The sequence below is a fragment of the Glandiceps talaboti genome, chromosome 22, assembly GCF_964340395.1.
Source record: "Glandiceps talaboti chromosome 22, keGlaTala1.1, whole genome shotgun sequence".
Taxonomy (NCBI): domain Eukaryota; kingdom Metazoa; phylum Hemichordata; class Enteropneusta; family Spengelidae; genus Glandiceps; species Glandiceps talaboti.
In genome coordinates, this window is record NC_135570.1 from 10,442,981 (window position 1) to 10,456,911 (window position 13,931).

Genomic DNA, 13,931 nt, shown 5'->3' on the forward strand with positions numbered 1-13,931 from the left:
AGAAAAATATTGGAGAGTAATATCTAAAAATTTATAGGAATTACACGTAAGCATTTCATACTGTAGTACAGTAAATACACAGTTTTGTATATGTAGGGTTCTTTTTGATTGTGCATAAGTTTTCATGGGATTTTTACACAAACTATATACAACCATTTATACCAAATTGACAAAAATGTAATGTTAGGAAAAAAAACTAAAGGGGTCGTTTTTAACTTTTACAAATCTAGGATGCCATTCTTTTATCACATGATTTCAGTGATGAGTCATGTGACCAACCCAGAACATCAAACTGGTGAACAAATCCACAAGTTTGGATGAAAGTTTCAGTTTTGCTTTCACTAAATATCATTTTTGTGCAGTGTCTCAAAAGTCTAAATGTCTATATGGATACAGTAATTAACCTACTGAGATGAAGTTGCATCAGTAAAGGAATTAATAAACATTATTTCTCAAAATCTATTCTTGTAAACAAAAGCATAATTTTCAGTTGACACTATTAAGAATGATCTTGACAGTTATTGTGAATAGACTAGTCTAGAATCCGGACATGACAGGATTTTTTTTTTGTGCTTTTCCGCAACCACGCCTTACATTTTGCTATAAAGGTCATATATTAAAACCTAAAATTAGGTTACGATTTCCTGCAGTGATGTTGAAGATGATAATCATGTTTACGTCATAAAAGTAAGTTAGTTCTAATCACATGGTGACATGACGTCATCTCAATGTGGGAAGAATAATAAACTCGTAAGAGTTTGTGTTTTCTGGCCGTAGCTTCATTATAGCAGTAGGTTGTAGCAAAATGCCAGGCGTGGTAACGGAAAAGCGAGAGCAAAATCCCCAAACAACTGGATTCCAGTCTATAAATAGACTTGTGGTTTTACAACAATATGCAAAATCAATCTACTGTAACATTAACAGACAATTGTTAAAGATATGGATGCAACAGATGCTGACTAATCTGGTTAGGATTTATGTAAATTATGTTGAAAATTTAGGACCTCATATTATTTATTGCCGTTATGGATCAAATATATATTTGGGAAAGTGTTGTGATGCTGCTACAAAATATCTCTGTTGCACGGTATTAAAATGAGTTAAACATTACAGATATTCAACAGTCACTGTCAGCTATTCAGCAAATGATTTCCATCCTTGCAGACATATAATTTGATAATTCTTACCAGTGATATTTGAATTACCATACATTTTGATAATACTCGGAGATAGGATTGGGGGTTTGGGGTTGAGGGAGGGTGGCAGGTATAATACCTACTAAAAGAACATATTAGACACCGTATAACAGTAGATTTTACTTATAATACTACTGATTCCATCAAATCCTTCTATATCGCTCTTTAAATTCACTCCAATGTTAATGAAAATAGACGTTTTATAGGTATATAAAGAAATCCTTCCCCATTACTGATTTACCAACGGACCAGAGTGTCTCTAAGGGCATATGCTTCTGTACTCCTGTGTTTTTTCTACAAAGATAACAATATAGCCTAATCTACCACATGAGATCATTGTTACCATAGCAACACAAGTAAACATTGATTTTACACTTCAATAACACTTTACATGATGAATAAAGAGCTATGTATCCATAGCAACCGACACTAACAGTAAGGAAGTCTAAATCAGTGTAGCTGTACTGTTTTGTTAAAAACCCTCAAGATTTATAATTATACTATAGACGATGAAACTGAATTCTGGTGAAAAAAACTGTTCAATTGTTCAAAGTAAAACGATATTTTAGTCATGATTTCTGTTTGTTTTAAGAATGATTTCAGAATTGTATTTTAGATATTGTTGTGTATGGTGGCCTAAGGCTGCCAATGATGAAAATCGTTATAATCGTTAAAATTTTCTGGCGAAACTATCTTTTTTAAGGGAAAGGATAAAAATCTTATCGAACGATAAAAAATTGACAATTTCTGTGTATGATGCCACAGTGAACTCATCTAATTTTGCCCCAGAATAGTTCTGAGAAGAGTTTTAGAAATGATATCGTGAGTGAATAATACAATTGATATTAGTTCCAGAGTGTCAATAATACAAGTCTTGAACAGAAACTAATTTTCTTTAATGGAAAAATACCCCTTAGGGAGCTATTTTCCTGAAAATCAGAACTCTTCAAATTTCTCTAACCTTTACCAAAAGAAATCTTGCTCAATGCCCTTATGAAATAACAGAAATTTATTGGTTTATCGTCTAGTTTTCAAGATTTATTTTCCCATAGTGCTAACATGTAGTATTTGGCAGCCATATTGGATTTTAAAATATGTCATATTTTGACCTCTATTGCAAAAATTATATTGTGACTCTTGATTTTTATTTCTTAATTTTAATTGAGAATAAATTTAGGTTTTCTTGACCAAAGTAACAGTAAAACTTTTAGATTTTTATTTTGTGAGGCACATGCTATAATAATAACAAAAATAATAACTTTTATTGCCTGAAATTATGTTTATTAAATACTGCTATTAAAATGAATAGTGCAAAAGGTCTATTGAAATGAATATTTCAAGAGGTCTATTGAAATGAATAGGGCAAAAGGTCTATTGAAATGAATAGGGCAAAAGGTCTATTGAAATGAATAGGGCAAAAGGTCTATTGAAATGAATAGAGCAAAGGTCTATTGAAATAAATCATGCCAAAGATCTATTGAGAAATTCAAAAAGTCTGTCAAAATCAACAGTTCAAGCACAGCACTTTCTGTAGTAGAAGAATTAACACAGTAAGCCAGCAATAGTTGTACTACTACTAGCTGTTTTGTTGCATTTAAATGGAAATGATTCAGGATGTTTTGCACCCTGAAGCGTTCAGTCAGAATCATGTTCTATAGTTGAACTTGCTACAGATGCACACAGTATACAGCATTATACTAGCTTAGTCACTAGGCTATGAAGGCTATATAGATTTTTGAGGTAGATCTGAGGGTGATTTATTGGACATGTAGTAACAAGTATGAGAATAAGTGATTACGATTACATAACCAGGGACATTTTATACTGTAAATCTGACATTTTTGCTGAAGATTTATTTATTTGTTACTCGATCGGTTCCTGGGCTTACTGTGGTTGAAATATTCAGCCAGTATGACAGATGGGCTGAAAATCTGTTTGTCACTTATTAGTTTTACTTTTTGATGAACGTATATGCTGAGAAGAGGTGAATGAACAGATGGCCATGCAATTCTCATGTACGTACATACCACTAATGAAATACTGCCAGTGTTAGCTGAATTGGAAATAGAAATTATTGCCTTAATTAACAGACAACAATTTAATTATAGTCTGAAAGAACAAGGTCAATTTGAAGGTCAAAGGTGGAGATTTGTAGTAACCTTGGTCTCCATGGAAACGTACATTTAAGATTTGTATAGTTATTCATTTTCTCTAAATATCCGTAAAATGGTTTTTAATCTAAAGTGTAAAAATGTAAGAAAAATCCGATTGAATTTCTGGATAATAAATTTTTCTCTAGAAAACAGACACTATCCAAATCAATATATGAGGTTAACTTGATAATATATTATGGGTATCACAGAATGAAATATATACTTAGATAAAATAATAATACTTTATTTCCACTAGATTAAAAATTACACAACCAAAACTATAAAAAAAAAAATGAATGAACAACAAAATACGAGGAGATGTTACGACAAAAATACTGATAGTTGTCAAAACAACTAATCGAGTTTGACCTCACTCAGTGAAGAAAATTGAATGAATATATGAATTTACAACCAGAAAAACTTACAAATGATAATTAAAAAATATGGCATCTATTATTAGATAGCACTGCCTTATATAGGCAGTTGATGTCAACCTTTGAAAGAACAAGGATGTATTGAACTACTCAAGCATAGAGGTTAGGCCAAATAAAAAAAGTTGTTTGGTTCCCGTTACCCGACCCCCACCTAATTTTTCACGCTGACCCTAAACTTTTTTCACATATTCAAGATAAATAATAATAAAATCGCAAAAATCGTGGTCGCGCAAGAAATAGTGGGTGCGGAAACTGACATCAACTTAAAAAGACAATATAAAACTATTCTTCCAATCTGTAATGGCTGTACATCTGATAGGATTAAATAAACAACACAGAGACCATTTGGAAAACAATGAAAAACCTGAACTAGACACTAACATATGAAAAAAAAATATAATGAAATAAAATAAAAAATCTACCTACCCCACCTGTTTTAAAATTGAATGTAATTGGAACCACGCAATTTTTTTACGCCTTAGGGTTACCCTGTTTTTTAATGAGAAACTTTTTTATGGCAATTTAAAAAAAAAAGAGTATAAAAATCATCTTCCTTATGTTTCTCTGCCCCTCCTTTTCCTCCTCTCTATCTTCTTTATATTGGATTCCTGGTAACAGGTCCTTTCCCAGCTTCGCTACACAATTTACATGTTCTCAGCCCCCACTACTTGAATAACTTGTGTCATGATAGAAAAATACTTTGTTCGTGAACAAGTGTCATCATCGCCACCATGACTGTAGATGTCAGACATTAACAGCCAGAGAGGTTGCTTTTCTGCAAAATATTAAGGACGAGTGCAAATCAAAATATTTTTTTTTAATTTTGATTCTTGCCAGAGAGGATACTGTTCTGCAAAATATTAAGGGCCGGTGCAAATAATTTTTTTTTGTATTTTGATGTCGGAGCTGAAAATTTGGGTTGGTCGGGCAATGACAAACAGAAAAAAAAGGTCACCCTTAGTAGAATATCTATGATACAATAATGAGAGTTGTGAAAGTAGGTTTGGTGGTGGATAAAAGGAATATGAAACTAGTCTGTCCTTAATTATTTATTAGGTGATAACATTTTCAAGTTATTATGTATTTATGACAAAACGAATTCTGCAATTTTATCATTTATGTGTTTCTGAATTGTGATAGCTCAGAGGTATGTTCTCACGTTAGCAAATCGAACTGTTATCATAGTTTATTGTAATGTATACCAGACAGCTACTTTCTGTTTTATATTTTAATACAGTGTGGTTGTCTCATTTCACTGTTTGACATTTGTTTTGAATTAGCCACCAGCATGTCAATGGAAACTGTTCAATACTTTGAATTATTTCAATTACCTGTCTACTAGATATTGATGGTACTGTGTACACTGACTTGATGTCCATGTGTAAACAGTAGCAATCAACTGAATGACCTGTCTACTAGATATTGATGGTACTGTGTACACTGACTTGATGTCCATGTGTAAACAGTAGCAATCAACTGAATGACCTGTCTACTAGATATTGATGGTACTGTGTACACTGACTTGATGTCCATGTGTAAACATAACTCAACTGGATTACCTGCCTACTAGTCATTGATGGTACTGTACACTGACTTGATGTCCATGTGTAAACAGTGAATTGACAGAATTACCTGTGTACTAGATATTGATGGTACTGTGTACACTGACTTGATGTTCATGTGTAAATCATATTTAACCATTCATCACTCGGTCGCTTGTCAACAAATTGGTCATTGAAAGTACACAATTGTTGATTTGTATAATATACTGCTAGATTGTGTTTCTACTGTTATTGGGTGGTAATGGCTAGATACAACGGCTGACATCAGATTGTGGATAAATGGAACCTGCTACAAAGTAAACAACTGAATTGGATTATAGCAACACTTAGCACAGCGTGTTGGAAATACAGAGATTTATATTACATTTCATAATTTAATAAAAACAGTTGTGTATGGCCTCTTTACATAATAGTTCACATTCACAAACAAATTTCAGTTTCCCTGGCATTTCATGTACACATGTACACATAAAGAGGTCATAAAACCATGAAATGTACATAATACAAGTCTCTGCTGTTCCAACATGCTGTGCCAAGTGTTATTAATCCAATTCATTTGTTTACTTTCCTCATTTGTAACAAGTTCATGGTCTGATGTTGGTAGTTGTAGGATCAGTGTCCATATATAAATGCAATCATGACTAATGTTAGATGCTGAGAGTGCACACGCACATGAAATGTTATATTTTATCTCACTGTGAACACAAATAAATAGTTTTGTGTTTGTATCTTTGTTTCATCTAACAGTGATGTTTTTTTTTGTTTTTTTTAATTTAAATTTTTATTACTGTAAAGATACAAAAAAAACACAAGACAAAGGAAAGACAAAGAAGAAAAAAGCCAAAAACAGCAACAATAGAAACGAGAAGTTGTTGATGTTGATGTTGATTTGTGTTTACAGTAACAAAAACTCTTTCTTCCAATGTTTTGACTGAGTAGAAATCTCACGACTAAGTATGAATCTAAAGTCCATGGACAATCACTCTTGTATAATTTTTTTCTACATTTTGCTGTGTAGTCAGTAATATTATATGCATGATCCTCATGTGTCTCCAAACTATGTGACTTACACATGAACTTAATAACCATGTCCAGGCAAGTGATTGTTAAAGTAAAGAATGTTTGAAATCTGTACAGCTGTAGACTGAAGGTTATTAGATCAAAGTAATTGTGGTTTCAAGTTCCTTTTACTTGGATCTTCTTGCACATCAAAATATCCAAAGGTTGACTCACAAGCTTGATATCAGAAACTTGGCTAACTTAATAACTGGGTCATCATTCGTCAAAACACAAGGGGGGGGGGGGGGGTACTCGGCTTGGTAACCATGGGCACACATGTACTGTGGGAGATTCAAATTACAAACACAAATGCTACAAAAATCAAAAACTAGGGATCAAAAGCTTTGAAAAAATTAGAAAATCAGCAACATGGAAAATATGTTTTCGAAAATCTCACAAGAATATTTAAATCGGCAACTTGCAGACTACATTATCCGATATGTTGGGTCAAAGGTTGTACATGTGTTCAAAGTGGGAGGTAGACTAGTGATACCAATCCCGTGGGAGATTTTTTGTTGTCTTATCATCTTCAAATGTTTTGAGTTTGAGTGGATGGGTGAAACTTCTACATGCTAAAAAAATGAAGTCGAAAGTCTATGCAAGTCAAAAAAAAAGGGGGGGGGGGGGGCAGTGTAAAAAACCACAGTATAGGTATGTACTCTTACTATGTACCTCTGCTGAGAACATTAGCCAACATGTTGAAATACATTCAGAGTTTGTTATTACTCACCAGTGGTTATTGTCGTCATTGGTAACCAAGCCTTTGGATTAAGATTGTGTATTATATCCATTCTCAAGTTTGTTATTTAAATTTTGAATTTCAATCATTACTATAAGTTGATTGTTTGATTTAATTATTACTCAGAACTTTTCAATTTTGAATATTTTGCATGTGAGACAAGGGTCATGAAATGAGGTCAAGTGTGAATGACTTGTTTATTATTTATTATTTGTAAGAAAATGCGCAACATTTGCGTCTGAGCGTGTTGTACAGACTGAAGTTAAAAATTGCAAAAATAAAGAAAATAACAGCACACAGAGGGACTAACTATAAAACCAACCCACAAAAATAATTCACAATGTATAAAAACTAACAAGTTAAAATCAATCATTTCCAATAAAACTGACCAGTTAAATTTGACTTTGTTTGACCATAAAAGTATCACTGGTAAGTAGACATTTGAAAAAAAACAATCATTTTGAGAACTACTGTGAAAAAGATTAAAGTATTGAAAACATTTGCTTGTATTGTTTATTATAGGTGGTGGATTTTGCTTCCTTAGAAGAACGCAATCAATTTTATTTCTATGATGATATAGAAGACTTCGCTGATGATCCTCACATGTATCATCTAGAGTTTGAAGAAGAGCTGACAGTGACAGAAGAAGTCTACTCTAGATACAGTATGTCAGTACCAGGTGCTCAGTATCTACGGTTACCGATGCCATCTGAAGGATTCTTAGAAGAAAGAGATATTGACGCATTTGTACAAACATTGAAGGTTGGTTAATTTCAATATATTTTGGCACTATTTGCAGTGTGTGCTGTGGGTTTATCTAAGGGCCTCTGTAGATGACCTGTGATTCCTCCAGGGTTGTCTATTTGGCCAAGCAGAGCACTCATACTCATTTTGCCATTGACAGTCTGGGTTCAAACCCTTCTAGTTCCAGCTGGGTTTGATTTTAATTGAATCAGGTCTGTGTATAAGAAGGTTGATGCTGACTGTTATCCTCCTAAACTATGCAAGTTTTCTCTGGGTATTCAGTTTTCCTCCTACTGGGGCACTAGGGGCTTGTTGAGTGGTGATGTTATCAACAATTTCAGAATTTTTGTGGACTCATAAAGACGATAATGATGATGATGGTGGTGGTGGTGGTGGTGGTGATGGTGGTGGTGGTGGTGGCAGTAGTGGTGGTTATGGTGGTAGCAGCAGCACTAGTTGTGCAGTGGCTGTCCTTTTTCAGCGATCCTTCCACATTTTGTGCATTTAGTCCCATCGTAGGTGGCCAATCATTCTTTCTGATTTTCTGATATGAGTGCTCTATTAGAAGATATCTGTATTTTGAACTTAGTGGTAACATAGCAACACACAGAATATTAGAGTTATGATAATGTGATAATATCATATCAAATTTGTTATCAAAATGTATCAAGCAAATGTTATCCTAAGATGAAATTCATCTAAAAATTGGAAGATTGGCCTGTCAGGCTAAAATTATCTTGAATAAAATAAAGTTACTAATAATGATAATAAAAATAATGCAATTAAAGTATACCAAGGGTATTGCTGTTGATAGAAACCCTAGTACATGTAGTAATAATGATATCTGTCCAGAATTGAAACATTCTGCAGGCTAGGCTAGGCTGTAAGATTTGCTGTGTCGCTCCATCCTCACGTGAGAGGGGTTGACTGATGTGTAAGGGCGCCCCGTCATGATGTGTAAGGGCGCCCCGTCATGGCATACTTTGCAGTCTACAGTCTAAGCCTTGGAGGATGAGATATTTATATATTAAGGACATAATCTATGGTGTATACTTTGATGTGAACAGTTTATCAAAGCTGATAAGACAACTTTAATTAAATTCTAGTGGTTATCCTTGAAGCTGTCATCAAATCAGGTGATCAGGAAAATAGGGATTATATAGAAATCAGAACAACATGTTTTGTTGCTAAAGCTCCATCGATTAAATACTTTAGTGTGCCATCCTTGAATTTCCTCAAAACCTAACAGGCAGACAGGAAAAAACAAATACAGAAAAATCCACAATGCTAGCTTGTCATGTAAAATTCACTTTTATGTTGATTAATTTTCTGTTTGTAACTAAATCTACTAGACTGGTGAAAATGTAGATGTAAAAATTCAAAGTTTGATTGTCCTAAACAATTATTTAGAAATATGGGTAGTTGTTCTGACGATATTTGAATGGTCTTTCCATTTACAATAGTATGAAATATGGCCTTCCATGGACATTTTGAGCAAAACAAAATGTTGTTTTTTCTAAATCTACAGACAAAACTACTCGCATGTGAACAGCAAACAAGGAATTCAGATTGATGGTGCCAAATGTAATGTTTTATCTTTTTTAGTTGATTGACCATCAAAGTCTCTGTATTCTTACTTATTTTACTCAGTCTGTTGGATGGTAAAACAATCAAAGTGAATTCACATACAATATCTTTCTGTCAAAGAAGTTATATGAAATCCAGTGTTTTTTTTTACATAATTATTTTTTACAGAAGTAATAGTTGTATTTTCAATTTTTTTTTTTTTTGAGTGACTTTGGATTTTTGTCATCTTCTGATAATATTTCTGCAACAGGCTGATGATTGGCAGTTGTATCTGTCTCCAGTGTCAAGCTATGGCCATTGATGTTTAGGCCCAGCTGGAGCCCAAGCTGACAATGTCCTCTCACTGGCTGTTTGCAGATTATTTAAACAATAATGTACGCCCTCCCAGCCCATAATGGACGAAAGCAAACTTTGAACGTCATAATGTCGCCTCGCCCATTATGGAGTGCAAAGTTTGCTTGAGTCCATTATGGACTGGGAGGGCATACATTATTGTTATTATTTTATAGTTTTGCCAATTCCAGTGAATTTGTAGACCGAGAAACGCAAAACAACGTATAATATACACAGCGCTGAACATCGTCTGCCATGTTCGGCCCGGAAGCTGAATACTAATCATAGCGACACATGTACGTACACGTACACACACATATACACTTCAATGAACTGCTGTGAACACAAATTTGTTTCATGAATGCGTTGTATTTTTAAACAGTGGAAATGACAATCATAAGTAACAACATACATTTCGAAAAGATACCTAGTCGTATGAAGAAACAGAACAAATAAGCTTGTATTGTTATACTTGTTCTGGGGCCTCGATGCCCAATAACGGAGTACATTATCAGTAATAATGTACAGCGATGACGTCACAAAATTCACTGGAATTGGTAATGCTATAATATAATCATAGATATTCGCTGCCGTTGCGATAGTGTAGAGGGTGCGATGTCATACTTCTGATATTGAGGTTGATGTATCTGCTGACGTTTTTTAAACACTTGCAGAGAGTTTCTTGAGAATTAGATCACTACGAATCGCTATTGAGACCTCTTAACCTTTACAAAATGGTCAACTGAAAACTCAGTAGTACACATCATAGAAGTGGGAAAGCAGTATGCTAAAGGGCCCTTTACACTATATTAAGGTAATACTGAAGTTCCAGCCATTTCTCAGATAAGCACCACAAGAGGGTGCACCAGATTTGGCAGAGTGAGGGCTAAAAAATCAATTTGTGTCATGGCCATTGGTTGTATGAAGCAGTGAGTGAAATGTGTATGAAATAACTCCGAACATCCACAATAAAGTAGTACAGGAGTGGTTAGGCATGTTTAGATTATTGATAGTCAATAATAAAATATTGTGGGAATGTTTGGTAACTTAGTATCTGCTGTCTTTATGCTACAGTACTCTACTAATCTGACTCTCACTTCCTGCCAACAAATAATAATAATAATAATAATAATAATATTTATTTCTTTAAAAACGCTTTACATGTAAAACAAAACATCTCAAAGCGCTTCACACAACTTTGTAAAAAGAATTAAAAAACCATCAATAAAATACTTTCATTCAATAAAAAGGTGTGTCTTAAGATTTGATTTAAAAACATCAATATTTGCGCTAAGATGGATTGAAACTGGTAGCCGATTCCAGAGACGCGGAGCACACACCGAAAAAGCCCTGTCTCCATAAAAAACCGTGTTGGCAATTGGCTGGCGAAGTGTATGAGCACCTTCGGTAGAGGAATGAAGGGTACGACCAGAAGACCGGATTTCTAACAGTTCTCTGAGATAAACAGGGGACATGTTACTTAAAACCTTGTATGTTAAACATAGAATTTTGAACTTTATCCGTTTTTGTATGGGCAGCCAATGTAAATTATGAAGTACTGGTGTAATATGGTCTGTTCTGGGTGTTTTCATGACTAGGCGTGCAGCAGCATTCTGAATTGACTGGAGCTTATGGATTTGATAATCTGGCAGGCCATAAAGTAGAGAATTACAGTAGTCAAGACGAGATGTAACGAACGCATGCACTCATTTTTCTGTGGACTGTTGATCTAAAAGATTACGGATTTTTCCTATTTTCCAAAGAGCAAAGGACGCTGACTTACATATACTAGTAATGTGAGATGTCATTGTCATTGATGCATCAAGTGTGACACCAAGGTCTCGAACAATCGAAGAAGAATGAACTATGGCACTCCCAACTTGTATGTCGCACTCCCGTGGCCCGTCCCCATTTCCAAACTTCGAGGAGAATTTTATTACCTCTGTCTTGCCATCATTAAGTGCAAGCATGTTGTTAGCCATCCACTGACGAATTTCGTAAATACATCCCTAAATTTGTTCACTTGGGACGCAACCACCGGGGCACACGACATACAGTTGGGAGTCATCAGCGTAGAACATACTTTCTAAACGGTGTTTACTGATGATGTCCTCCAGGGGCGCTGTATAAAGACTAAATAATACTGGTCCAAGGACAGAACCCTGGGGGACCCCACAATCAAGTGACTGTGCTTCCGACACCACCGAACCAATATGTACTTTCATTGTTCTGTTCTGTAAATATGAGGTTATCCAGTCTAATACTGTACTTTGAATGCCAAACCTATGGCGGAGTCTGTGTATCAGAATGTTATGGTCGATGGTGTCGAACAAGCCAAGATGTACACATTTAAACAGAAAACACCAGAGTTATTTACTGTTGAAAGAAAAATTAATAACCTGAACCAGTAGAGGTAACTTTTGATCGAGAAAGTTTCCAAAAAAATGAAAATTGTGGATAAGAATTATTTTATTTTGTACATGGTTACATTTCGGTGTCACTGACATACATTTGTACGACAGTAGATAGGCAAAAATAACAATAAAAATGTTTGTTTCTGATAACACGACCTCAGAAATAGGGTAGGTAGGTCTGGATTTTATTTTATTTTACATTTAATTTTTTAAAATTACTTTGACCCAAAAGATAAGATGCTCGTTGGTCACAATACTTCTGTAACAGTTGATGAGGTATAAAAGAAGTACATGAAGACAATTATGTGATTCAGAAGTAGACAAACATAATATGTAGACTGTGTTGTTATAGGCTGAAATGACATTGTTTCTCTCTGAAATGTGATTTCAAAAAAAGTAACCAAAGATACTTTGGCAAGAAAATCTACAGGGAAATAGAAGTAAATTATCATAATTTTACCTTTTTGCATGTAAAAAATGTTTACGGTCAGCGGCTTAAACTAGGTTTGGTTGGGTTATTAGAAACAGACTACTTTTTAATTTGGCCTGATCAGATCAGTATGTAATATTCCTGTCCAGATGTTCAGAATATAACCTTAAGCAATATTGGTACATGATATGTTAGAGAACTAAGAATAGATGTTTAACTCATATACAGTACCACATGGTAATTTCTCACAGTGACATTTAGAAATGATGATGGCAAAAACTGCAAACTGGGAATTATGGCAGCATTTTCAGCACAGTGTAATGAAACATTAATGATCACATAATGGTATACACTGGTGAATTAATAGGCCTTTCTAAAATTTGCCATGGCGGTGCTCTACTTGTCTGTGTGTACCTTACGGGTATACATGGTATAGGTTACTTGGTTAATCATAGAGCACTGCTGCTTTCCTCAATGTCTGAACAATATGAAAAACATCCCTGATTTATACTTCTACAGAATACCAAGGAACAAAGCTCTTAAGAAATGGTACTATGGGGTGATGATACCCCCAATTTGAGCGAGGGCGCTGTATTCTCAATTTCCTGTTTGCAGTCTGGAATGGCCTATTGTGTGCAGATTTTCAGAAAATAGATTTAAAAAGAATGTAATATTACTGAGAATGTTTTACTTGTATGATTGTATTCCTACATAATACTGAGAGTACATTCTTCTTAATTTATTCATTAGGAATACCCAAGGCTCTTTGACAAAGACGATTCATCATTGCCTGCCTTTGCTTTTAATGGTCATGTTGGCGTTGACAGGACAACAGTTGGCATGGTGATGGGTTGCCTGGTACTTTCACACAAAAGAGGATTTCCACAGGAAGCTCTGTAAGTCACAAAGTCTTGTTTCAAAAATTATCATTTGTCTGTTTATCCTTCTTCTATAATTCATCGCCCATAAATGAAATGTGTTGATGAGAATTAAAAATGTAAACCTGAATTATAACCAATACACAACATAATTTGATAAACTGACAGCTTTTCACTACATCCTATCAGCGTTGTTCACTTTGATAGAGGGCGCTGTTCATAATGACCATATCATCGATGATCAGGGCGATTACATCTGTCTTATTGGACAAATAACATTCCTTGTTTTTCTATGTTTGCAACAAATTATCAAAAATTATAGATGTGATCTATTATTATTAAAAATACATTAATCTTATTGTTGAGTAGATTTGAAACAAAATAATCAGAAATATGGTACCT

General features: G+C 34.4%; 1 protein-coding gene across 1 annotated transcript in view; it reads left to right on the top strand.

The window, feature by feature from the left end:
- LOC144452245 (paladin-like) overlaps nucleotides 1-13,931 on the top strand; it is a 51,718-nt gene that overhangs the window by 25,001 nt on the left and 12,786 nt on the right. The window contains exons 5-6 of the mRNA XM_078143298.1: nucleotides 7,666-7,905; nucleotides 13,402-13,547. Coding sequence (XP_077999424.1) covers nucleotides 7,666-7,905; nucleotides 13,402-13,547 — 386 coding nt within the window. The remainder of the gene's footprint in view (nucleotides 1-7,665; nucleotides 7,906-13,401; nucleotides 13,548-13,931) is intronic.